Source organism: Musca domestica, unplaced genomic scaffold, assembly GCF_030504385.1.
Source record: "Musca domestica strain aabys unplaced genomic scaffold, Musca_domestica.polishedcontigs.V.1.1 46, whole genome shotgun sequence".
In the NCBI taxonomy this organism is placed as follows: domain Eukaryota; kingdom Metazoa; phylum Arthropoda; class Insecta; order Diptera; family Muscidae; genus Musca; species Musca domestica.
Window position 1 is genome coordinate 1,475,747 of NW_026712336.1, and position 24,179 is coordinate 1,499,925.

At 36.0% G+C, this 24,179-nt stretch overlaps 4 protein-coding genes across 6 annotated transcripts; all 4 read right to left on the reverse strand.

Annotated features, from left to right (window-relative positions):
* Positions 1-2,743: 2,743 nt before the first annotated feature.
* On the reverse strand, positions 2,744-4,240 carry LOC101889392 (alpha-tocopherol transfer protein-like). The gene is made up of 3 exons (XM_059127618.1): positions 3,845-4,240; positions 3,408-3,780; positions 2,744-3,204 (listed from the first exon to the last, which is right to left on the reverse strand). Exons 1-3 carry the CDS (start codon positions 4,144-4,146, stop codon positions 2,944-2,946), a joined length of 936 nt encoding a protein of 311 aa, XP_058983601.1. The 5' UTR covers positions 4,147-4,240; the 3' UTR covers positions 2,744-2,943.
* Positions 4,241-4,444: 204 nt separating this feature from the next.
* Positions 4,445-7,958, reverse strand: LOC101889565 (retinol-binding protein pinta). Its single transcript, XM_059127619.1, has 3 exons — positions 7,506-7,958; positions 4,869-5,226; positions 4,445-4,799 (listed from the first exon to the last, which is right to left on the reverse strand). The coding sequence occupies exons 1-3, from the start codon at positions 7,820-7,822 to the stop codon at positions 4,542-4,544; spliced, it is 933 nt and encodes a 310-aa protein (XP_058983602.1). The 5' UTR covers positions 7,823-7,958; the 3' UTR covers positions 4,445-4,541.
* A 4,038-nt stretch (positions 7,959-11,996) lies between these two features.
* On the reverse strand, positions 11,997-17,867 carry LOC101889217 (clavesin-2). Of its 3 annotated transcripts, none has more exons than XM_011294165.3 (4): positions 17,730-17,867; positions 14,560-14,923; positions 14,119-14,491; positions 11,997-12,323 (listed from the first exon to the last, which is right to left on the reverse strand). In XM_011294165.3, exons 2-4 carry the CDS (start codon positions 14,859-14,861, stop codon positions 12,117-12,119), a joined length of 882 nt encoding a protein of 293 aa, XP_011292467.2. In that variant the 5' UTR covers positions 14,862-14,923; positions 17,730-17,867; the 3' UTR covers positions 11,997-12,116. The 3 variants fall into 3 exon arrangements, with proteins under 3 accessions (XP_011292467.2, XP_058983550.1, XP_058983549.1); XM_059127567.1 differs by having other exon boundaries at positions 17,580-17,860; XM_059127566.1 differs by having other exon boundaries at positions 17,494-17,860.
* A 1,049-nt stretch (positions 17,868-18,916) lies between these two features.
* LOC101888865 (alpha-tocopherol transfer protein-like) lies at positions 18,917-22,091 on the reverse strand. The gene is made up of 3 exons (XM_005175520.4): positions 22,001-22,091; positions 21,596-21,936; positions 18,917-21,542 (listed from the first exon to the last, which is right to left on the reverse strand). The coding sequence occupies exons 2-3, from the start codon at positions 21,905-21,907 to the stop codon at positions 21,288-21,290; spliced, it is 567 nt and encodes a 188-aa protein (XP_005175577.2). The 5' UTR covers positions 21,908-21,936; positions 22,001-22,091; the 3' UTR covers positions 18,917-21,287.
* Between the last annotated feature and the right edge of the window lie 2,088 nt (positions 22,092-24,179).

Consider the following 24,179-nt stretch of genomic DNA (forward strand, 5'->3'; position numbering starts at 1 on the left):
ACCTTTAGACCGGTTTGTTAATATAAATTGGCCGTTTAGATAATAATTATGTAAATTAAAACCGGCAATTTATAAGTAGGTAGTTAAAAACTAGTTTTGTTAAATTAAATTGCTCATCAAGTACACGGTGCAACACAAATAATAATTTATGGAGAAAGTAAATAAATTGTGGAAATAAAAGACACTCGTATCAGAGTCTTGAACATTTACATAGTAAAAGTTGGGCGAGGTGGTTTAAACCTTTTCAAGATTTGGAATAAGATTTCTTGGAAACATTGTTTCTTGGGCATGTAGAATATAAAAAAAGCAAAATTAGTATATTATTGCAGGTTCTGCAACAGAGCATCAATATTTTGTAATAATTTGTACAAAATATTAAAAAATGCTGTACAATAATATAAAAGTCCAGGAAATGAGAGCGAGCCAAGAGAGCTATTTTGAACGTTGAGTTACTGAGTGTTTACAAAATCGTATTGGAAAGGTTAATTTGGTAAGAATTATCTATGGTAGAAGGATACATGCAGATGCATCAACGCTTGGGAACATTGATATGTCAAAGTTTTTAAAATGTTTTTTTTTTTTCCGAAAATAAAAAGATTTTTATAAGTTTTCCTACACGACACCAATCGGAGTTTTTATGAAATGCTTTTTCAACAATTTTTGTAAATAATTTTTCATTCAAAAATTTCAATTTCAAAATTGGTTTGACAGTTCATTGTCTTAGCAGGTGTGTCGAAGCGACTAATTATATTCTTCTACCGTGGAATTAGGTGTGTTTGGTTACTCTAAAGTTTGTAACATGGCAGAAGAATACAGGTAGATGTATCAACGCTTGGGAGCATTGATATGTCAAGAAAATTTAAATGTTTTTTCAATTATAAGTAGACTTTAATATACTTTCTTATAATACGTCATTCGGAGGCTATTATAATTCGCGTTTTTCAACAATTTTTACAAATTTAAATAATTTTTCATTCTACATTTTCAATTTCAAAATTGGTTTGACAGTTCATTGTCCAAGCAGCTGTGTCGACGCGTCTACCTATATTCTTCTACCATGAGACATACCTATTACCATGGCAGAAGAATACAGGTAGATGCATCAACGCTTGGGAGCATTGATATGTCAAAAAAAAAAATTAAATGTTTTTTCAAATATAAGTAGATTTTTATATGTTTTCTTATACTACGTCATTCGGAGGCTATTATGATTCGCGCTTTTCAACAATTTTTACCAATTTAAATAATTTTTCATTCAACATTTTCAATTCCAAAATTGGTTTGACAGTTCATTGTTCCAGCAGCTGTGTCGACGCGTCTATCTATATTCTTCTACCATGCCTATTACTCAGTAAAATCAGCTGATTGAAATAACAGCTGTATTGTGTCTAATGTAGAAATGTTTACAAAAATAGGTCTAAAGGCATGGTACAATAGAAAGGCAAGGTAGAGCTAAAAGCTGATTACAATTTTTTTTCTAAGTGTGTCCGACTTCTGCCAATTTTGTGTATATATTTATTGTTTTGAAAAAAAAAAAAACAAAATATTTTCAGAATTAATGATTGGAAGAAATGAAAATTGCAGGACGCGCATTAAAGCTATTCGCAAGTTTTGCCATGTAATTGAAATTAAACCTGTGTGTCCAAAAAGATAATTGCTAAAATTCAATCTTTACTTCAAATAAAAAAAACATTTTAAAAGGCAGTAAGTTCGGCCGGGCCGAACTTTGAATGCTCTCCACCATTTGGAACAAATTTGGAAATTTGGAAAAAATAAAATCCTTAAAAAATTCTGTTACAATTTTAAAAATACCGAATATAGCCATTATATTGGGGTCCATACGATGTGGACCTATGTAGGCATTGTTTGTCATAAGCCATGACCATATTCAAATTCGAAACTTGAAATTAACGGTGAATAATGTAGCTAAAATCCTCAAAATATCGTATATAGGGAGGTACCGTTATATCGGTGGGTATTTTCCCTAAACTCGTCAAAATACCGAATATAGGGAAGTACTGATATATGCGGCTTATACGAAGACCTGGACCTGCATAGACAATTTTCTGTCACAGACTGTAGTTTCAATTACGAACTCTAAATACGTAATTTAAAACAATTCCGGTGAATAAAGACGCTTAAATCATCAAAATACCGAATATATACCCTCCATAGTATGGTGGAGGGTATAAAAAAAGAATTGCGTGATCACATAATAATACATTTCTTATTCTACCATGCTCCGGCTATTTTACCATGGTCAGAGTCATTTTGAAATTCTGACGCCGTTGTATTTTATAATATGGCTTTGACGACACAAAAAAGCCTTGAACGATGCGTAGCAGAATTAAGAAGGTAAAGTGAGGGTTAAGGTTTGGGTACATATGCAGCTTAAAGTCTTGACATGGCATATTTTGTGACATATTATAAAGGAACGCCAGAGCTACACTCGAATCCTGCCGTCGTCTTTCCTTATAATTTGACATTAATATTCCTAGTCAGGATACCATGCTGCTTATGTACCCTCACATTTAAAGTTATTCAATGTTTTCAAAATTATTAATTTGACAACATCTCACTGTCGAAAAATATATTTATGAAACATTTCTATATAAACAAATTAGAGATGGGAACCCGTTTTCTGTGCCAGGTAAATTGCAGAAAATGCAATGGATATGCCTTTTTGAAATTACTTTCTTAATTCCGCCATGGAATGATGTACTAAAAAGTAAAAATAAAGCAATGCTCTTTTCCATGTTGTCAAGTTTTTATTGTTTTTTTTTATATTTTAAATTATACCTCAATTTATTGTGTATACATCCGAAAACTATAGCTCCATAGGTAGAATATTAAGATTTCTTCAAGTTGTTATACATGGCGCCCAACGCCCCAAATATATTCCCCCACCATTGATGGTAAGTTGTGTATTTTCTTTTACCATTTTTAATCAACTTGCAATTTACGGAATGAACCTTCTACGCCGAAAATTTCATCATAGTTCACCGAAGGACCAACTCTCAGTTTTTCATCAACACCATATTTATGCTCCTCAAGAAAGTGATCGCGATATTTCTGAAAAATTTCCCAATGGTTTTGTATGAGTTCATTGATCGACCCATTTTCGCCGCCCAATTCTTTGGGTAAATATTTTTGGGGGACATTTTTGAAGAGCGGCTCCTGCCAATTGGTGCCGTGGATGAAGAGCTGTCAAAAAGAAAAAATAATTTTGTTAGAAATTTTCGAATTTAAACTGAAGGTGAGAATGCATAAAGCGCTGCTTTGACTGGCATAAGGCATCGGAACTAAGATAACCTAAAACTCCTTTGTTCCTCTACGAAGAAGCTAGCCGATGACAGTCAAAAAAGTCTTTTATGTATTTTCACCTTAAGATATAACCCAAAACTTACCCTTTCCTGTTGCTTGACCGGCAAAAATGTCTTGATCATGTTGAAGAGCTTTTCCAAACTTGCCGGAGCATTGATAACATGTACAGCTCTCTGGCGCAATGGGGTGGCATCTTCGGCAAAGGTGGACATTTTCTTCACCACTGTGGGAGTCATTTGCAACGCATGAGCGGTAGTATAATTGGCCATATCCAAAATTTGCACATAACCATTGACGACACAGTAGTCATCTTCACGCATGCTCATCTCATGGGTGCCATTGGCCAGGCACATGATGTCGGCAAAGTTGTATTTATCTGGGGAATAAATGCCGGTGCGTATATACTGGATGCGGGGACCATTCTCGTTTAAGGGGGTGGGTAAACTCAGGCCAACTCTGAAATAAGAAACCGTCACAAATTTAAATAAATCTTTAATAGAAATAAATAAACCTGTCTCACCCCAATTTGAATAACTCAATAAATTTGGGATCATCAATATTTTGTATGGTATAAAAATCGGGATATTTCGTTCTCAGGGTATAGTATTTGTCAATTTTCGATTTAGCCTTTTCCATGCTGTATTTACAGCCTCTAAGGAAACTAATCAAAAATTGATCATCTGTCCTTGCCCTCAGATGTGGTTGTTTCTCAATCCATTGGCGAAAATCCTGCAAATCCTGTTCAATACGTTCGGGAACTTCATTTAGCTCTTCACAGGCGATTTTTTGCAAGTCCTCTGGTAACGGTCTTAGATCAGGCATTTTTAGCTAACAATCTCAAAGAAAGCGTCAGTCCGACTAACCAATGTTATTGCAATCTAATTATAGTAGTCCCAAAAACAAATGTCAATGGGGGAGAGGATAAGATAAAGCAAAAAATCGAATTTTAAGTTGATAAGTTTTGGTGATAAGTTTTTAAACAGCCGGCGAAAAGTGCAGAGGTTCAAAGTGTTTCTTTGGGTGTGCGAGAGCTCTATTTAAGAGGGTAGGCAAAATCAGAGATGGGTATTTTTTAAGCAGTGAAATTTGACAAGGTAAATTGCAGAAAATGCAGAGCTGGGAAGTCTTATGTCTTAAATGAGATTATCTTTATTTCATTGTACCATGTTAGCACCTATGTTTGTGTAATAAAATTAAATGTTTTGTAGCCCCCCCCCCTAATCCACATTGAGTTTTCGTAACGTGCCACCAGTACCAAAGTCGTCATCAAAGTTGAAAGGTTCTCCCAAACGTAAATGTTCATCCGTTCCATAGTTGGCATTGTCTTTGAAATAATCTCTATACTCATCCCAGAGCTTGTCATATTCCTGACACAATTCACTGATCGAACCATTTTTACCGCCATAATCAATTGGCATATATTCCACGGGTAATTGTTTCGCCCATTGTGCGGAATTTGTGCCGCATAAAATAAACTAAAAACAAAGAGGAAAAAATCACACAATTAATAATATATTTTTTTAAATAGTTTTTTTTCAAATTACCTTATTGCGAAATTTCTCTGACGTATGATTGAAAAACTGTTGGGCATAGCTGGCAATGTTTATCATACAAAAAGTTTTGAAACGCATGGGAAATGCTTTTTCACTGAACATGGCATTCTGTTTGATGATATTTACGGTAAATGGTAACAGATGGCTAGGACTGGCTTTGGCAAAATCGCAAATGAGCATTATTCCATTTATGCAGGCATAGGGATCATTCATTAGCATAATTTCTACACGGCTATTACAATACTGGAAGAAATTATTCGGTGGAAAGGCATTAGGTGTGTCCTGGAAACGACACATTATGATGCGGGGACCATGGTCATTTAATGGGGTGGGGAGTGGAATATAAAATCTGAAAATATAGATATACTCTCTCAAAATACATTTTCTATTCAGAAAAGGAAATTGGAATGATTTTTGAATGATTTTTCTCCATAGAAAAAGTATACAGGGTGAGATGAAAAAACGGTAACCAACTTCAAACTGCTGTTATTTCTAAGCCACTCGTACGACAGCTGTTAAAATTATTCCAGTGACAGCTCATTATATTGTTTACATTTTGCTTTTTGATGAGAATTCTCCCGAAAAAATGTTATTCGTGATGGAATTCAAGCGTGATTGTGTGATTTCTTTATATTTGGTTGGAAAACCACAAGTGGCTATCGTTAGAGCACCCCAGCATTTAAATGCGAATAAATTTTTTGTGTCTCGTACCATCGCTCGTTACCGTAATACTGGTAGCGTAGCCCGACGACGTCAAGAAAGTGGACGGAAGAAAACAGCAACATCAGCAGAAGTTGTTCGAAAAAGTAAAGAAGCAACTTGATCGAAACCCGCGTCGCAGTGGCCGAAAAATGCCTCGTGAGCTAAACATATCGCGATATTCCATTCGGCAAATATTGAACAATGAGCTCGGGGAAAAGCTATTGAAATTCCAAAAAGTGCAAGAACTTACACCGCAACAGAAAGAAAATAGACTCAAATACGCTAAAGAGTTGCTTCGCTTGGCCGAAAGTGGTAAACTGCCGAATTTGGTTTTCTCCGAATGAGAAAACCTTCGTTGTCCAGCAGTTTGTAAACAAACAAAATTATCGTGTTTACTTGCCAAAGAGGTCAGCTGAAAATGTGCACCTTCGGTTGGCCACCAGAACTCAAGGGGCCGCCATAACAGCCGATTGTCGCTCCCCGTTCATATTAATCGACCGTGGCATCAGAATAAAACCGAATATTATCGCGAAAATATTCTGGAGGGTGAATTAAAGCCTTGGGCACACAAACATTTTGGCCGCAGACCTTGGACATTCCAACAGGACTAAGCAATATCGCACTCAGCACGCGCCGCCCAAGAATGGTTACAAAATGAGGTTCCTCGCTTCATTTCCAGCGCACAGTGGCCACCAAAATCTCCGCATACCAATCCGTTGGACTATTGTGTCTGGAGTATTTTGGAAAGCAAGGTTGGCACTAAAAAATACCAAAGTGTCGATCACCTCAAGCAAGCGCTTTGCCGGGAATGGGCCAAAATACCGCAGAGCAACATTCGGGCAGCGTGTGGCGGTTTCATTGGCCGTTTGAAGGCCAGAATTCGTGCCGAAGGTGTGCAATTCGAACAAATCTATACTTATTATAAAATATGATGCTATTTCCGACATTTTTTGCTTTCATTCAATGACCCTTGACTTTGTTGCAGTTTTTTTATCTCACCCTGTATAGTTCAATAACTTTTTCGAAAGAAAATTTGTCTATCATAAGAGTGAGAATACATAAAACGCTTTTTTGACATACTTAAAGGTAGGAATGCATAAAGCGCTTATTTGGTTGGCTTAGTCATCGGCTGGCTTCTTCGGAAATTAACAAATGAGCCCTGGGCCAAAATCGAACTCAGTCAACCTAAAACTCATTTGTTCCTCTACTAAGAAGCCAGTCAAATAAGCGCTTTATGTATTCCCACCTTTAAGATGCAAGTACATAAAAAGCTTGAAGTCATAGCTAGGTATTTTAATGTCAAATTATAATGGAAAACGACGGCAGGATTTTAGTGCACCTCTGTAATCCTTTTATGAAGTGTCACAAAATATGCCTAGCCATGACTTCAAGCTTCTTATGTGCTTACACCTTTAGTCATCGGCTGGTTTCTTCGTAGAGGAACATAGGAGTTTTAGGGTGGAAATACATAATGCGCTTTTCTGGCTGGCTTAAGTCATCGGCTGGCTTCTTCGGAAATGAACAAAGTAGCCTAGGGCCAAAATCGAACTAAGTCAACCTAAACCTCCTTTTTTCATCTGCGAAGAAGCCAGCCGATGACTTAAGCCAGCCAAATATGCTCTTTATGTATTTCCAGCCTTAGGTTGACTTAGAACGATTTTGGCCTTACAATCCTTTGTTCTTTACCGAAGAAGCCAGCCGATGACTTAAGCCAGTCAGAAAGCGTTTAGGGTGGGAATACATAAAGCGCTTATTTGGCAGGCTTAAGTCATCGGCTGGCTTCTTCGTAGAGAAACAAAGAAGTTTTAGGTTAACTTAGTTCGATTTTGGCCCTTTGTTCATTTCCGAAGAAGCCAGCCCTTAATGTATTCTCACCTTTAGGATTTCTAGTTTTCAATGCTGGGCCCAAGTTGTTATTCCACTTACCCTGTACTGTGCAGCTTTCGAAATAGCGGATCATCAACATTGGTCAAATTGAAATATTCCGGATATTTTGTTTTCATCGCGTAGAAAGTATCGATTTTCTTTTTGGCCTTTTCCAAACTGTATTTGCAGCCACGAAGAAATTGTATCAAGAATTGATCGTCCATGCGAGCCCGCAAGTGAATTTGCTTTTTAATCCATTCTTTAAAGATTTGCAAGTCTTCGGCCATCCTTTCGGGGACTTCTCCCAATTCCTCGATGGCAACCTTTTGTAATTCCTCTGGGAGAGGTTCGATTTGTAGCTTCATCTGGTTTTCCATGTTCGAATGCAACTGAGTGTCCAGTGTTGATTTTCACAGCTATTATTGATATTTCAATTTGAATGTTTAATAAGTTTTTAATTGTCGTATAAAATCAAGTTGGTAATTGGGCTTTAATATATGGAAATCGTTTTGCCTGACATAAATTTGCTTTTCAAAAATATTCCTATTGACATATTTTGTCTTTATAAAAGTCGTCATCAAATCGTATTTTTATATCAACTCAATGGCACAGTTTGAGATTGTTTCAAAAACATTTGAAAAATATGACAAGCTGACTGGCACGTGAGTTTGATTTTTGAAAGGTTTTCGAGCAAAGTTTGTAATTAAAAGCAGATTTTAGATATCTGATTAATTGTGAAATTTACTAAAAATTCTTTTAATTTATTTCATTTATCTTATCTTGTGAATGTACATTACTTGTTTATGTAAATTTGTCGTTTAAATAATTATAATAATTAGAACAATTTATAAGTAGGCATCGTAATTTAAAACTAGTTTAAGTTGAGTAAATTACTCATCAAATAGACTGTGCAGCACATAAAATAATTGCAGGAAAAACTAAAGATGGGAATACATAAAGCCAGCAGATGACTTTATGTATTAAAGGTGAGAATACATAAAACGCCTTTTTTGATTGGCTTCAGTCATCGGCTGGCTTCTTCGTAGAGAAACAAAGGAGTTTTAGGTTAACTTAGTTCGATTTTGTTCCTTTGCTTCTTTGTTATTTTCCGAAGAAACCAGCCGATGACTGAAGTCAGCCAAAAAAGCGTTTTATGTATTCTGACCTTAAGATCTATTAAGTAATTAATAATCGTTTGCAATAACCTACAGTGGCGAAATATTCATTATTTTTAATTTTTTAAAAACACAAATAAATTTAACACATTCTCTGGGAAACTCGGAATGTTCATTTCTTTGTTTATTTACAATTTGTTTGTTTACAACTGAACTGTCAGTTCAAACAGAGTCAGCTGACGTTATTTGTTATGTTACGTTATTGTTATACCCTTCACCATAGTATGGAGGGTATATTAAGTTTATCATTCCGTTTGTAAAACCTCGAAATATACATTTTAGAACCCACAAAGTATATATATCCTTGATCAGCATAAAATTCTATGTCGATCTAGCGATGTCCGCCCGACTGTTGAAATCTCTCTAACTTCCGAACGAAATGAAGATGATTGATAAAATTTTACTCAAATGTGAATTATGTCGGCGTGACTTTTGGTATTGAAAACGAGTGATGTAGGTCCAGTGATGGTGAAAACGAGTGATGGTATAGCTCCCATATAATGGTACCTCCCGATATTCGGTATTTTGGTGATTTAAGCAACATTTGTTATCCAATGTGTTTCAAATTTGGTATTTGAAGTTCGCAATGGGTACTACAGCCTATGACAGAAAATTGTCTGTGCAGGTCCACGCCTTCGTATAGCCCCAATATAACGGTACCTCCCTATATTCGGAATTTTACTGATTTTAGTGACATTATTCACCGGAATTGTTTCAAATTTGGAATTTGAATTTCGTAGTGGATATTTCAGCCTATGACAGAAAATTGTCTGTTCAGGTCCGCATTGATGATTTTAGCTACATTATTTGCCGAATTTTTTTTTTCAAGTTTCGCATTTGAATTTTGTAATGGCTTATGACAAAAGTTGCCTATGAAGGTCCACGTCGTCATTTAGACCCTAATATGACGTATACATTTGGTGGAGGGTATTCAAAGTTCGGACCAGCCGAGCTTACAGCTTTTTTACTTGTTATAACCTCAGCCATATGGCTAGAGAGCGTATATCGTTTGATACGGCCAAAACGTGCCTCATCGAAATAACGGTCTTAGAACCTAGGTCTCTTTGTACCAAATCCGTTTCAGGGCATTTGAAGTCGATCTAGCGATGTCCGTATGTCTGTCTGGCTGATGCGCAAGATGACTCTCGAAGGGAGTATCCGATTTGGTCCAAACTTGGTACATCGTAATATTATTATCAAAGATATATCGAGTTCGGAGATGGGCAATATCGATATCTCCCCCACAATAGCTCAACATTTAAAAAAAAAATATTTTACTCTACAGAAAGAGAAAGGATAATCCAATTTTGCTCCAACTTTGCAAATCCCAGTATTTGCCTCAGTATTAGGTCAAGTGCAAAAATGGACAATATCGGTTCACTCCTTCTGGTAACTCTCCCACAAATGGTCAACATTTTGAATAATTATAACTTCCATAAAATGTGATGTAAAAGTCCGATTGTCTTCATATTATACACATCACAATATTATTATTAACGCAAGGTATGGTATGAAGATGGAATATATCGATCCACTCCTGGTATCTCCCCCAAAGGGTCAAAATTTTGAATATTCATGAAGCTCATAAAACACAAAGTTAACACCCGATTCCATTCAGACTTGGCACATCTCAATATTTCCATACACACAAGACTTGTTATGAAGGTAGTGGGAATCAGACTATTCCTTCTGGTACCTCCCCCCCAAAGGGTCAAAATTTTGAATATCCATGAAACTCATTATACGTGAAATTAACATTCGATTCCATTCAGTCTTGGCAATTCTCAATATATCTATCAATACAAGATCCGTTATAAAGATGGTAGAGATCGGGCCATTTCTTCTGGTATCTCCCCCACAAAGGGCCAAAGTTTTCAATAACTAAATCGATTATAAAATCCGAAATAAGCATCCGATTCTCTTCAAAATACACACAACAAATTATTTTTATTAACACAAGGTCTGGTGTGAAATTGGGAAATATCAGCCAACTCATTCTGGTACCTCCCCCAAAAAGGGTAAAAATTTTGAATATCCATGAAGCTCATAAAACGTGAAATTATCATCCGATTCCATTCAGTCTTGGCACATCTCAATATTTCTATCAACACAAGATTCTTTATAAAGATAATAGAGATCGGGCCATTTCTACTGGTACCTCCCCAAAAGGGCCAACGTTTTCAATAACTAAAACAATTATAAAAACCGAAATATGCATCCGATTCTCTTAAAATTACACACATCAAATTATTTTTATTAACCCAAGGTCTGGTGTGAAATATCAGCCCACTCCTTCTGGTACCTCCCCCACAAAGGGTCAAAATTTTAAATATCCATGAAGCTCATAAAACGTGAAATTATCATCCGATTCCATTCAGTCGTGGTACATCTCAATATTTCCATTAACACAAGATCTGTAAAAAATAGAGTAGAGATCGGACAATTCCTTCTGGTACCTCTCCCACAAAGGTTTAACATTTTGAATAACCAAAGCGATAACAAAATCCGCAGAAAGCATGCGTTTCTCCTCATATTTCACAAATGCCATTATTTCTGCTGACAAAAGATCTGCTGTGAAGCTGGGATATATTGGTCCACTCCTTCTGGTACCTCCCTCACAAAGGGTCATTTTTAATATCGATGAAATGCCATTAAATGCCAAATTAACATCCGATTCTACTCAAACTTGGTGCATCTCAATATTTCCCTCAACACAAGATCTATTATACCTACCATTTCCTTTATCTCTCTCTCCAACAAACAGACACTTTGCTGCAAGTAAACTTTTCTAAAGTAAACTGCTTTTGTGGGAGAGCTTTCTTTAAAAATCGCTAAACAGTCTCTATAGTTGTTAACACTGTTTGGATTTTTATTTTTATAGTTTGCCTAAAAATATGCTTCAATATTTCACAGTTAATGGTGGGTATTCAATATAATATGTGAATGAAAATGTTGCAATTAAATAATGATTTTTTGAGATTGATGGTTATATTGAGTTTGTTATTCTGTTTGTAATTTCTCGAAATAATTCTGTTAGAACCCACAAAGAATATATTTTTGATCAGAATGTCCACTAAATTGATTGGAGTATTTGATTTTCAAATGTGTTTAGGTCAACAAAAATGTTTAAATTGAAAATATTTTGCAATAGCTTAAATTTCCACTCAGTACAAATGGCCATGCGAATAACTTTCTTGCCGAAAATGATCGATTAAGATCCAAGTACTCCCTGATTTTAGGTAGGTTTCATAGTCCTTTTAAATCTTAAAAGTCTTAACTTTTTACAAAGATTCTACCGATATTTACATGATAACGGTCGAATCTTTGTATGTTTATAAAAGGTTGCGATTTTAAATTTTTAGATATGATTTTATTTTTTGATTATGGATTTATATTTTACAATAATTTAATACTTATCAACTAATCACAACCATATTGCTTAATATACTCAAATTCAATGCTAATTAATCCACCATTAATTTTCGAAATGATCCTTCTATGCCAAATATTTGCGAGTAGTCAGTAGATTTGTTTTCTCGCAGACTTTCATTTTCACGAAATATTCGCGATATTCCTGAAAGACTTGCCACTGTAACTTATTGATCTCGTCAAAGGAACTATTTTCACCACCCAACTCCTGTGGTAGATATTTTTGCGGTATATGCTCGTAGAGAGATTGCCAGTTGCTGCCATGGATAAAGAGCTGCAAAGAGAGATGAGAAAAATTTTCAGAAAATTAAGGATTTGTATAAAATTGCTCAAAAAACAAGTTAAAAAGCAACAGTCGGTTTAGTCGACAAATGTAGTAGTCTTCCGAAGGAGTGGAACAATATTTTTCATTTCGTATCTGACCTAAGTCTGATATAAATATTACAACATGTCCGATTTGGACAGTATTGCGCACTTCCTTCACTTTATATGTTATATGTTGAGAGAAATATTTAGTTATAGCATGTTGTAAAGAATCGCTGATTTGTTTCGCAAGTTATAACAGATAAAAGTATTGAACATCGTGGCCATTTGTGTGGGTGAGGTACCAGAAGGGATTCGCAGATATATATCATATTCACACAGATTTTGGGTTAGCAAAAATATTTGGATGTGAGAAATTTGAAGAGAGTTGGATGCTTATTTCGCTTTCTTGGAGCGTTTTGTTTTTCAAAATCTTGAACCCTATGTGTGGGAGGTACCAGAAGGAATGGTCCGATCTCTACCATCCTTATAACAGATCTTTTGTTGATGGAAATATTGAGATGTGCCAAGTCTGAATGGAATTTGATGTTAATTTCGCGTTTTTTAAGCTTTATGAATATTCAAAATGTTGACCCTATGTGGGGGAGGTACCAGAAGGAGTGGATCGATATATTCCATCTTCACAGCAGATCTTTCGTAAGTAGAAATATTGAATTGTGTGAAATTTGAAGACAATCGGGAGCTTATTTCGCGTTCCATGTGATATGTAATTATTCAAAATTTTGACCAGATGTGTGGGAGGTACCTGAAGGGTTGGTCCGATATATATGATCTTCATACCAGATCTTGTGTTGGTAAAAATATTTAAATGCGCTAAAGTTGAAAACAATAGAATCCTTATTTCAGATTTTATAGGAGTTATAATTTTTCAATATTTTGACCCTTCGTGGTGGAGGTACTTGATGGAGTGGTCCGATATGTTCCATCTTCACACCGGACATTGGGTTAATAAAAATATTGTAATGTGTGTAATTTGAAGACAATCGGACTCTTACATCATATTTGATAAGAGTTATAATTATTCAAAATTTTGACCCTTTGTGGGGAAGGTACTTGATGGAGTGGACCGTTATTGTCAATTTTCGCACCTGACCTAGTACTGATGCAAATATTAGAATTTGAAAAGTTGGAGCAAAATTTGCAAAGTTGGACCAACATTTGCAAAGACTCCTTTCTCTTTCTGCGCAGTAAAGTATTTTTTTGAAAGTTTTAAGCTTTTGTGGGTGAGGTCCCAGAAGGAGTCGCCTGATATTGCTCATCTCCGAAATTGATGTAAATTTAATAATAATATTTCGATATACCAAGTTTAGACCAAATCGGATGCTCCCTTCGAGAGTTATCCTGCACATCAGCCAGCCAGACAGACAGACGAACGGACATCGCTAGATCGACTAGAAATATTTTGAAACGAATTTGGTCCAAAAAGACCTAGGGTCTAAAACGTTATTTCGATGAGACACATTTTGGCCGTATCAAATGATATACAGCCTCTGTATCCATATGGCTGAGGGTATAATTATTGTATTTGGTAAATTATCAGGAACAATCCGCGTAGAGATTTTGTATGTAAACATTTTTAATGATCAGCTGCGGTAAGTAAAGGATAGCTATTTACATGGGCATTAATACCCTGCTATATAATCTATTTAAAATCAGACGATATGTCAAAACTGTTGTCCTTCTTGTTTATCTTTCGTACACTGTTTTCAATCACAAAAATGTGTTTTTTCGTCTCGCTTACTTACCCTTTGTTGTTGTTTCAGTGGCATTAAGGCTCTGATCATGTTCAGTAGTCTATCAAAAGCTGGTGAGGTATTCACGATGTGTACAGCTCGCTGGCGCAAAGGTAAGGCATCCTCGGCAAAGGTGGTAATTTTTCGCACCACATTTGGTGTTAATTGCAAAATATGCGATGCCGTATAGCTGGACATATCCAAAATTTGGACATAACCATTTATCACGCAATAATCATCAAAAAGCATATTCAACTCTTGGAAGGCATTGGCAATGGCCATGACATCGCTAAAGGTATATTTATCGGTGGGATAATTACCCGGGCGGACATATTGTATGCGGGGTCCCGTCTCATGCAAAGGTGTGGGTAAATGTAAGCCGATGCTATAAAAAAATAAATGAAAAGCGTTATTTAATATTAATTTTTATAATTTTTTTTCCGAATATCTTACCCCATTTTATAGAGCTCTACAACCCTCGGGTCATCTATATTTTGTATGGTATAAAATTCGGGATATTTCGTCCTCAACGTATAATATTTATCCAGTTTACTTTTGGCCTTTTCTAAACTATATTTACAGCCGCGAAGAAAGCTTGTGAGAAATTGATCATCGGTTCGTGCCCTCAAATGACGCTGGCGCCCAATCCATTCACGAAAATCTTGTAAATCCTCGTCAATTCTTTCAGGTATTTCATTGAGTTCCTCGCAGGCAATTTTTTGCAATGCCTCTGGTAGGGGACGTATATTTGGCATATTTACGGGTATGTGGTTGCTGTTGTTGTTTTCCCGTTAATGAGGTAGTGTAGAGGTCTTATCTGCAAAGCGTATAAAATGTAATGGTGTAATCAAATATTAGATAATTATGACAACAAGCGATGGTTGTAAATATGTCATAGCCACTGTGAATGGAGAAAATGTGATTAGATATCGAATATGGTCTGTTCCAGAACCTGCAAGAATCTACTGGTTTTGCAATTTTTTCGATATCGTAATGGGAAAATCGGTTATCGTAGGTAAAAAAATTACACATTTGTCAGAATTGTAAAAGTGCTTGGTTAGTCAAAAGTAAACACAGGATGAAAAACTCTTTCAAGGTCTTCCATGGATAGAAGTTATTTTAAAGATCTTGCTTTGACAGATATTTTATTGAGAGATCTTTTGTTTTATTTTCGTACCCTCAGCCATATGGGTACAGAGGGCCAAAACGCGCCTCATCGAAATAACGGTTTTAGACTCTAGGTCTCTTTGGATCTAATCCATTTCGGGATATTTGGAGTCTATCTAGCGATATCCGTCCGTCCGTCTGGCTGGCTGGTGCGCACGATAACTCTCAAAGGGAGTATCCGATTTGGTCCCAACATCGTAATATTATTATCAAACTTAGATCGAGTTCGTAGATGGGCAATATCGGCTCACTCCTTCTGGTATCTCCCCCACAAAAGGTCAAAATTTTCAAAGTAAATAATTTACAGAAAGAGAAAAGATACACCGATTTTGCTCCAACTTTGGAAATCCTAATATTTGCATCAGTTGTAGGTCAGGTGCAAAAATGGAAAATATCCGTCCATTCCTTCTGGTAACTCTCCCAAATGGTCAAAATGTTGAATAATTATAATTCTTATAAAATGTGATGAAAGTGTCCGATTTCCAATATTTCTATTAACCCAAGGTCTTGTGTGGAATATAGAATATATCAGTCCACTCCTACTGGTACCTCTCCCACAAAGGGTCCAAATTTTGAATATTCATGAAGCTCATAAAACCCGAAATTAACATTCGATTCCATTCAGACTTGGTACATCTCAATATTTCCATTAACACAAGATGTGTTATAAAGATGGTAGAGATCGGACCGTTCCTTCTGGTACCTCCCCCACATGGGGTCAAAATTTTGAATAACCAAAACTAGCATAAAATCCAAAACAAGCATCCAGTTCTCTTCAAATTTCACACATCCCATTATTTCTAATAATACAAGTGGTGCTGTGAAGATGGGATATATCGGCGATCTAATTTTAGTACCTCCCTCACAAAGAGATCAAAATTTTGAATATCCATGCAGCTAATAAAACGCGAAATTAACATCCGATTCCATTCGGACTTGGTACGTCTCAAAATTTTCATCAACACACGTTCTGCTATAAAGATAGTAGAGGTCTATTCCTTCTGGTACCTCCCCCACAAAGGATCAAAATTTTGAATTATTGTATCTCTCATAAAATGTGAAATAAGCATCCGACTCCGATAAAATTTCACACATCCCAATATTTCTATTAACACAAGATCTGGTGTGAAGATGAGATATATCGATTTACTCCTACAGGCACCTCCCCCAGAGTGGGATCAAATTTTTTAATAACAAAACGCCATAAAAATGCGAAATAAGCTTCCGATTCTTTTCAAACTTCACACATCTCAATATTTCTACTAATACAAGATATGGTGTTAAGTTGATAGATATCGGCTTACCTATCGATCTACTCCTACTGGCACCTCCCCCACAGAGGGATCAACATTTTTAATAACAAAATGCCCTAAAAATGTGAAGAAAACGTCTGTTTCTTTTCAAACTTCGCACATTTCAATATTTCTACTAATACAAGCAATGGTGTGAAGATGATAAATATTGACCTACCCTTTGTGGAACCTCCCCCACAAACGATAACAATTCTAAATCTCTCATAACTTGCGAAACAAATCAACGATTCCATTCAAACCTGGTATATCTTATTATTTCCCTCAACAAGAGATCTGCTGTGAATGAATTTTTCTGTCCACTTCTCCAGATACCTCCTCCCCCACAAAAAGTGAAAATTTTGATTTACAGTTATTCGCAAAGAATTGAAAAAAATGTTTGATTTTCTCTACATTTTTCAGGTCCCAATATTTTAATTAGTATTATATAAGGTGGAATACTTCGACCCACTATATCTGGCACTTCACTTTCAACATTTCAAGATTCTCCAAAAATTGTCACATATCTCTCACACATATCTATCTCAAGTGATATAGTCCAAATATGGTACGTTGTAATATTTATATCAGACATATGTTAGAGAGGAGATGGCCAATGTTGGCCAACTCCTTCGGGACCTCCCCCAGAAATGCTTAACATTATGAACAATAAATACGGCTGCCAAAATATGTTTACATTAACGGACAATAGCTGATACGTCCGTCAGCAAAAACCGACTAAATTTTTTCAACGTTTTTGTTTATTAGTTAGTCAAAAGGAACCACTGACCCTTTCAAGGTCTTCCATGGATGGGAGTTCTTTATAATATCTTCCCTTGACAGATCTTTTATTAATTAAAGACTTTTGACAGTTCTTTTGATTTCATATAGTATTATTTTTAATACCACACTAGTTTTCAATATTGTTTACATTTGGACTTTTTATCGCCTTAGCCTCCTTTTTTTGATCATTTATTTGACGTATATGCAATGCGAAACCATTAACTGTAAACGTACTATAAAACTGTTCAAATATCTGAATTTAAAAATCTCCGCTTAGTTTTTTCCACTCTATCTACGATTCCACTCGCTTTTACCAACTGAAACCGACATTCAAATGCAATTTTAACCTTATCTACTGAAATATGATTTGGCGAAATTTATTACATTTGCAAATTATATCGTACACGGGACACCAAAAATCTGTTATAACACGAATTTATTATTAGTCACTGAGAATGAGGTTTTAACAATTCCGCAATCTAGCGCCCAACCGATCACCGGCCATGGAAATTTAATAAACACTGCCTGGTTGTTGTTAAACTTGTATAACCAAACGATCGTAGTTGAAAATCTAGATAAAAAAACAGGTGTTGACAATGGGGTGATAAATATTTAGGGAATTCAAATCTGGAAATAAATATGTTGCTGTTTTTAAAACGTATTCTATGTGAAAGGGAAACACTGAGTAAGAAAGCTGTGAATCATTTTATTTTTCTTCAACCTTAAGTGGATCTACTTTGATAGGTAATAACAAATGATTACAAACACATATTTTGTAAATTTGTCATAATACTTTGTTGGGTTTCATAAATAATAATAACAATACAAGTAATAAAAATGTTATCATTTCGTGACGTTGTATATTTTATTTAAACACCTTCGTAATTATTACTTTAATAATTTTGAGTAATCGTTCTCTGTTGGGGCATATTTAGTTGCTAACATTAATTAGAGATTAATTAATTTTAAAAAAATTATTAACTTAACTTTGTTATTTCTCCTGTGTCCCTTTCTATCAACTTGCCATGCGTGGGCATTGATCTAAAGGCGAGAGTACATAAAAAGCTTTTTTTTGGAGCGTAGGGCCAAAATCGAACTAAGTCAACCTAAAACTCCTTTGTTCCACTAAGAAGAAGACAGGCGATGACTTAAGCCAATCAAAAAAGCGTTTTATGTATTCTAATCTTGACTTGAGTCATCGGCTGGCTTCTTCGCAAAAGAGAAGAAAGTAGCGTAGGGTGAACAAGTATAAATTACGGACCGAAATAGAACTAAGTCAACCTAAAACTCCTGTGTTCTTGTACGAAGAAGCCAGTCGATGACTCAAATCAAGGTGAGAAAACATAAAACGCTTTTTTGACTGGCTTAAGTCATTGGCTAGCATTTTCATAGAAGAAAAAAGTAGTTTTAGGTTGACTTAGTTCGATATTGGTCCTACGCTCCTTTGTTCTTTTCCGAAGAATCCAGCCAATGATTTAAGCCAGTCAAAAAACTTTTTTTTATTCCCACTTTCATTTAAAACAGCCTTCCATGTATTCTCACCTCTAAGCTTCCAATGATAACACAGTGGGCGACTTTATTCTCAAGTATCAAGTAATTTTTTTTTATTAATTCATTAAACAATATTTAAATATCTTATGGCTAACCATGGCTCATTATATCTATACTTAGCATAAGTCTTATTTTTCTAAGTTTATTTATACGTTTATTTACGAAAAAAACTGTTTCAGACTGCTGTCTTTTCTAAGCAACTCGTCCGACAGCTGTCACAATTAATCCAGTGACAGCTCATTATATTGTTTACAAGCGCACAAAAGAATTTTGGTGAGAATTGCAGAAAAAATGTTATTCGTGATGGAATTCAAAGGTGATAGTGTGATTTCTTTCTATTCGGCTGGAAAACCAGAAGTGGCTATCGTTAGAGCACTCCAGCATTTAAATGTGAATAAATCTTTTGTGTCTCGTACCATCGCTAGTTACCGTGATGCTGGTAGGGTAGCCCGACGTCAAGGAACTGGACGGAAGAAAACAGCAACAACACCAGAAATGGTTCGAAAAGCAAAGAAGTGACTTGATCGAAACCCGCGTCGCAGTGGCCGAAAAATGGCTCGTGAGTTGAACATATCGCAATATTCCATTCGGAAAATATTGAAAAATGAGCTCGGGGTAAAACGATTAAAATTCCAAAAAGTGCAAGAACTTACACCGCAACAGGAAGAAAATAGACTTAAGAGAGCTAAAGAGTTGCTTCGCTTGGCCGAAAGTGGTGAACTGCCGAATTTGGGTTTCTCCGATGAGAAAAGATTCGTTATTCAGTAGTTTGTAAACAAACAAACTACTTGCCAAAGAGGCCAGCTGAAAATGCGCACCTTCGGTTGGCGCCGGCCATGGTGAGGGCTGCCATAACAACCGATAGTCACTCTTCGCTCGTATTAATCGACAGTGACATCAGAATAAATGACGAATATTATCGTGATAATATTCTGAAGAGTGTATTAAAGCCTTGGGCATGCACAAATTTTGGCCGCAGACCTTGCACACTATAACAGGACTCAGCACCATCGCACTCAGCACGCGCCACCCAAGAATGGTTATAAATTGAGGTTCCTCGCTTCATTTCCAGCGCACAATGGCCACCAAAATCTGCGTATATCAATCCGATGGACTACTGTGTCTGGAGTATTTTGGAAAGCAAGGTTGGCACTAAAAAATACCAAAGTGTCGATTACCTCAAGCAAGCGCTTCGCCGGGAATGGACCAAAATATCGCAGAGCAACATTCGGGCAGCATGTAACGGTTTCATTGGCCGTTTGAAGGCTATAATTCGTGTCAAAGGTAACCAATTCGAATAAATCTAAACTTATTCGACAATTTGATGATATTTCCGACATTGTTTGCTTTCATTCAATAAAATTTAAAAATAAAAATGTAAAAATTATGGCGTTTGATTTGATTGCAGTTTCTGTTTTATCTAAACCTGTATATTTCCTGGTTGTGGGACGTTTGGCAGAATATTTCCTTAGCATTTTTGCTTGATCCTTTTAACACTGAATACTGAGATTCTTCCAAATACAGCTGTGGACACCCTTCAGGGGGAATGTGTGGAGAGACCAATGTTTTTTCGGCGTTCGGCGGCTAAAGTTGGCTACATTTCTATTTAGTTCGTACAGACACATAAATTACAAATTCTAAACCGAACATAAACCAATATTTCGGTATGAAATTAAAAAAAAATGTTTGTAGTTCCTATTTCTCTTGGCGAGATTTTTTTACAGGCGATTAGTACACAACACAAAAGACTAATTAACTTGATATATATCCCGCTACGCTTCTTCTGGGGCCTACAGATCCCTAAAAAATCTTTAGAGTTGCATTTTCGCTCAAATTAAATTCGTAGCTGGCAACCCCGGAATTTCCCATATGAACCGGCCATTTTGCGTATATTGTTCTCTTTTAATTTTCGGCTTCAGCAGGAGACTAGCACTTGGGAGATTGTTGCTGTTTTTTAAATAAATTAAAAATGTCATAAATTCCTGGGTTAAATGCAACAGCTTTCTCTTACTAACCTATTATTTAAGGATGCAGATCTGTCTAGGTAAACTAAGAAGATATTTAAGAAATTTATCTATTCGGCTGAAGTCGATGGATTCATATACTATCTGGTTGGGAGGAAGGCGTCATGTTCCACCTTCTCACTGAGTTCACCCTAACCCTAAATAGAACCCTAATGTAATAATGGACCAATAGTACAGGGCTACATATATTTTTACACTAAGATAGAATATATCGGAAGAGAAAAGGGTTAACTCTGACAATTGATAACTCAGGTTTTTTATATCTACCCTCCTTCTAGTTTTGACTAGGACGTCTAGATCCGATTATTTTTCTCGGAATTTTATTCAAATTTTTAATTTTTTTCCAAAAAAAAAATCTTTTGTGCTTTTAATCCACATCAATTTTTCGAAATGATCCACCCATACCGTACATGCCATCATTAATCATCTTGACGGGGCGCAAATGTTCCTCAACACCAAATTGTGAATTTTCCTGAAAGAACTGCCTATATTTGTCCCATGTTTTCGCATAATCTTCACACACATTCGACAAGCTGCCATTTTCGCCACCATAGTCCTCAGGTAAGTATTTCAAGGGAATTCTCTCCTTAAGATGTTCCAATTTTTTGCTACAAAAGAAAACCTGCAAAAAAATGAAATAATTAATTTCCTTTAAGTTATCGAACTCGTATTTACCCTCTGCCTTAATTTCTTGGATAGAAATGACATAAATAAATTACAAAATTGCTCTGCAAAGGCTGGCATGTTGATGAGGCCCATTGCCTTGACACGCAATGGCAGAGAGTTTTCCATGTAGGTGAGAGATTTCTTTAGAATGCTGGGATAAAATTGTAAAATATGACTGGCCGAAAAACATGACAAGTCCACTAAATAGATGACACCATTAATGCAGGCATAGGGATCATCGATCAAGAGCAGATCATGGAGTAGAACATCCAACAAGATGACATCTTCAATGGAGGAGCATAATTCGAGGACCACATTCATTCAGTGGTGTGGGGAGGGGGACAATGCAACTGAAAAAAAGAATAAATCTACAAATTGAAGGGGATTAAAAAGGAAAAAAGGCGTAATATTTACCCCATTTGAAATAATTTTCTAAGCTGCGGATCATCCACATTTGTTGGCCTAAGGAGTTCAGGATATTTAGATTTTAGTGCATAATAACTCTCAAGTTTCTCTTTGGCCCTTTCCAGACTAAATTTACAGCCTCTCAGGAATTGTACCAAAAATTGTGGATCTGTTCTGGCCTTAAGATGTGGTTGTTGTTGAATCCATAGCTCTAAGGCCTGCAAATCATTGGCCAATCTTGAGGGCACCTCACCCAGTTCTTCTATGGCCACTTTTTGTAATGCCTCTGGCAAGGCTTGCAGTTGAGACATATTAGGGGCTGTAAGAATGTTTATTATTATTATTATTATAAATATATAATTAAATAATTATTATTTTTGTTATTTTTATTATTAATAGTAATTTACACAAGGCTCAAGAGTACTACAGATAGAGAATGTCTAACATCACATGAATTATATTTCGACATGCACATAATCGAGGTGGTGTTATTAACCAGACTATATACATATCCCTGCAGAAGTCGACAACAATATATGTCAGCTGAAGTCGGGCGCAAGAAGCTATAACTTTTCTTGGATTACGACTCGACAATAAATTGTATTTTTTGTTGAAATTAAATTAGGCAGCTGAGAAGGCCAAAGGTGAGAGCTCATAATACATAAGGTCAAAATCGAACTAAGTCAACCTAAAACTCCTTCGTTCTTTGCTTTGTTCCTCTACGAAAAAGCCAGTCGATGTCTTATAAGGCAGTCAATAAAGGGTTTTATGTATTCCCACCTCAACTCTATCACAGTTCAAAGACACCTCCTAAGCAAGCGGAGATTACTACGGAGAAACTTTAATTGACATACTTAAACTGTTGAAAGTACAGAGAGTACAGTGAGATTAGCACTTGTTAATCCGCACAGTCTTAGGACAAGCAATACTAATTTTATCGGGCATTCTACCTATTGATTTAGTGGCAGAAGAGCGGTTGAAAATTTTTGAAGTTACATGTCTCATTATGAAGTCTCAGAAGTTGGTCAAATAAAAGAGAAAACACTCCAGAGAAATGGCAGAAATCGTGAGACGTATGGCAGATGGACAGCAATACTCATCCTAGACATAATAGCATGGAAAAGGCGAAATCAGGGATATGTAAATTATCACATAATATTTCCGGACATGGCAATCTCGGTAAGTAAATGTTTAACCATGGAAAGCGATTTGTATGAAGAAGCAGATATTGTAGATGACGTAGGAAATACATATTCTCATGAAGTCGTTGGAAAGACCTCGTCATCTCAGTCTTCACTGTCGTTGCAAGAATGGTAGCATACTAAAAAAAATTGGACTGTAATATCTAGATTCTGTGAGAAATTGTTAAAAATCCGAAAAGTTACTTACCCTTTAAGACCACTAAACGAGTAGAGAAGCTTAGGCTCAAGCAAGAAGAAACAAGTAAAAAAGTTGTAAGCTCGGCCGGGCCGAACTTTGAATGCCCTCCACCATTTTGAGCTCCCACCATTCCATCCACCATTCTCAAAAACAATAAAATCCAATAAAAATTCTATTAAAATCTTAAAAATATCGGTTGGAGTTCGTAATGGATACTACAGCCTAAGACAGAAAATTGTCTGTGAAGGTCCACGTCTTCGTATAGCCCCCATATATTCTGTATTTTGATGATTTTAGCGGCATTATTCACCGGAATTGTTTCAAATTTGGTATTTGAAGTTCGTAATGGATACTACAGCATATGACAGAAAATTGTCGGTGCAGGTCTACGTCTTCGTATAGCCCCCACGGTACCTACCTATATTCGGTATGATTTAAGCTACATTATTCACCGATTTTATTTATTTTAAGTTTCGCATTTGAATATTGTAATGGCTTATGCCAAAAGTATCTTATGCTGGTCCACGACCCTAATATAACAGCTACATTCGGTATTTTTAAGATTTTAACAGAATTTTTAACGGATTTAATTTTTTATACCCTCCACCATACTATGGAGGGTATATTAACTTTGTCATTCCGTTTGTTACTCCTCGAAATACTCATGTAAGGCCCAACAAAGTATATTTATTCTTGATCAGCGTAAAAGTCTATGTGATTTAGCGATGTCCGTCTGTGTGTCTGTTGTAATCACGCTATCTTTCGAATGTATCGAGATAGAAGGCTAAAATTTCGCAGACATGTTTAT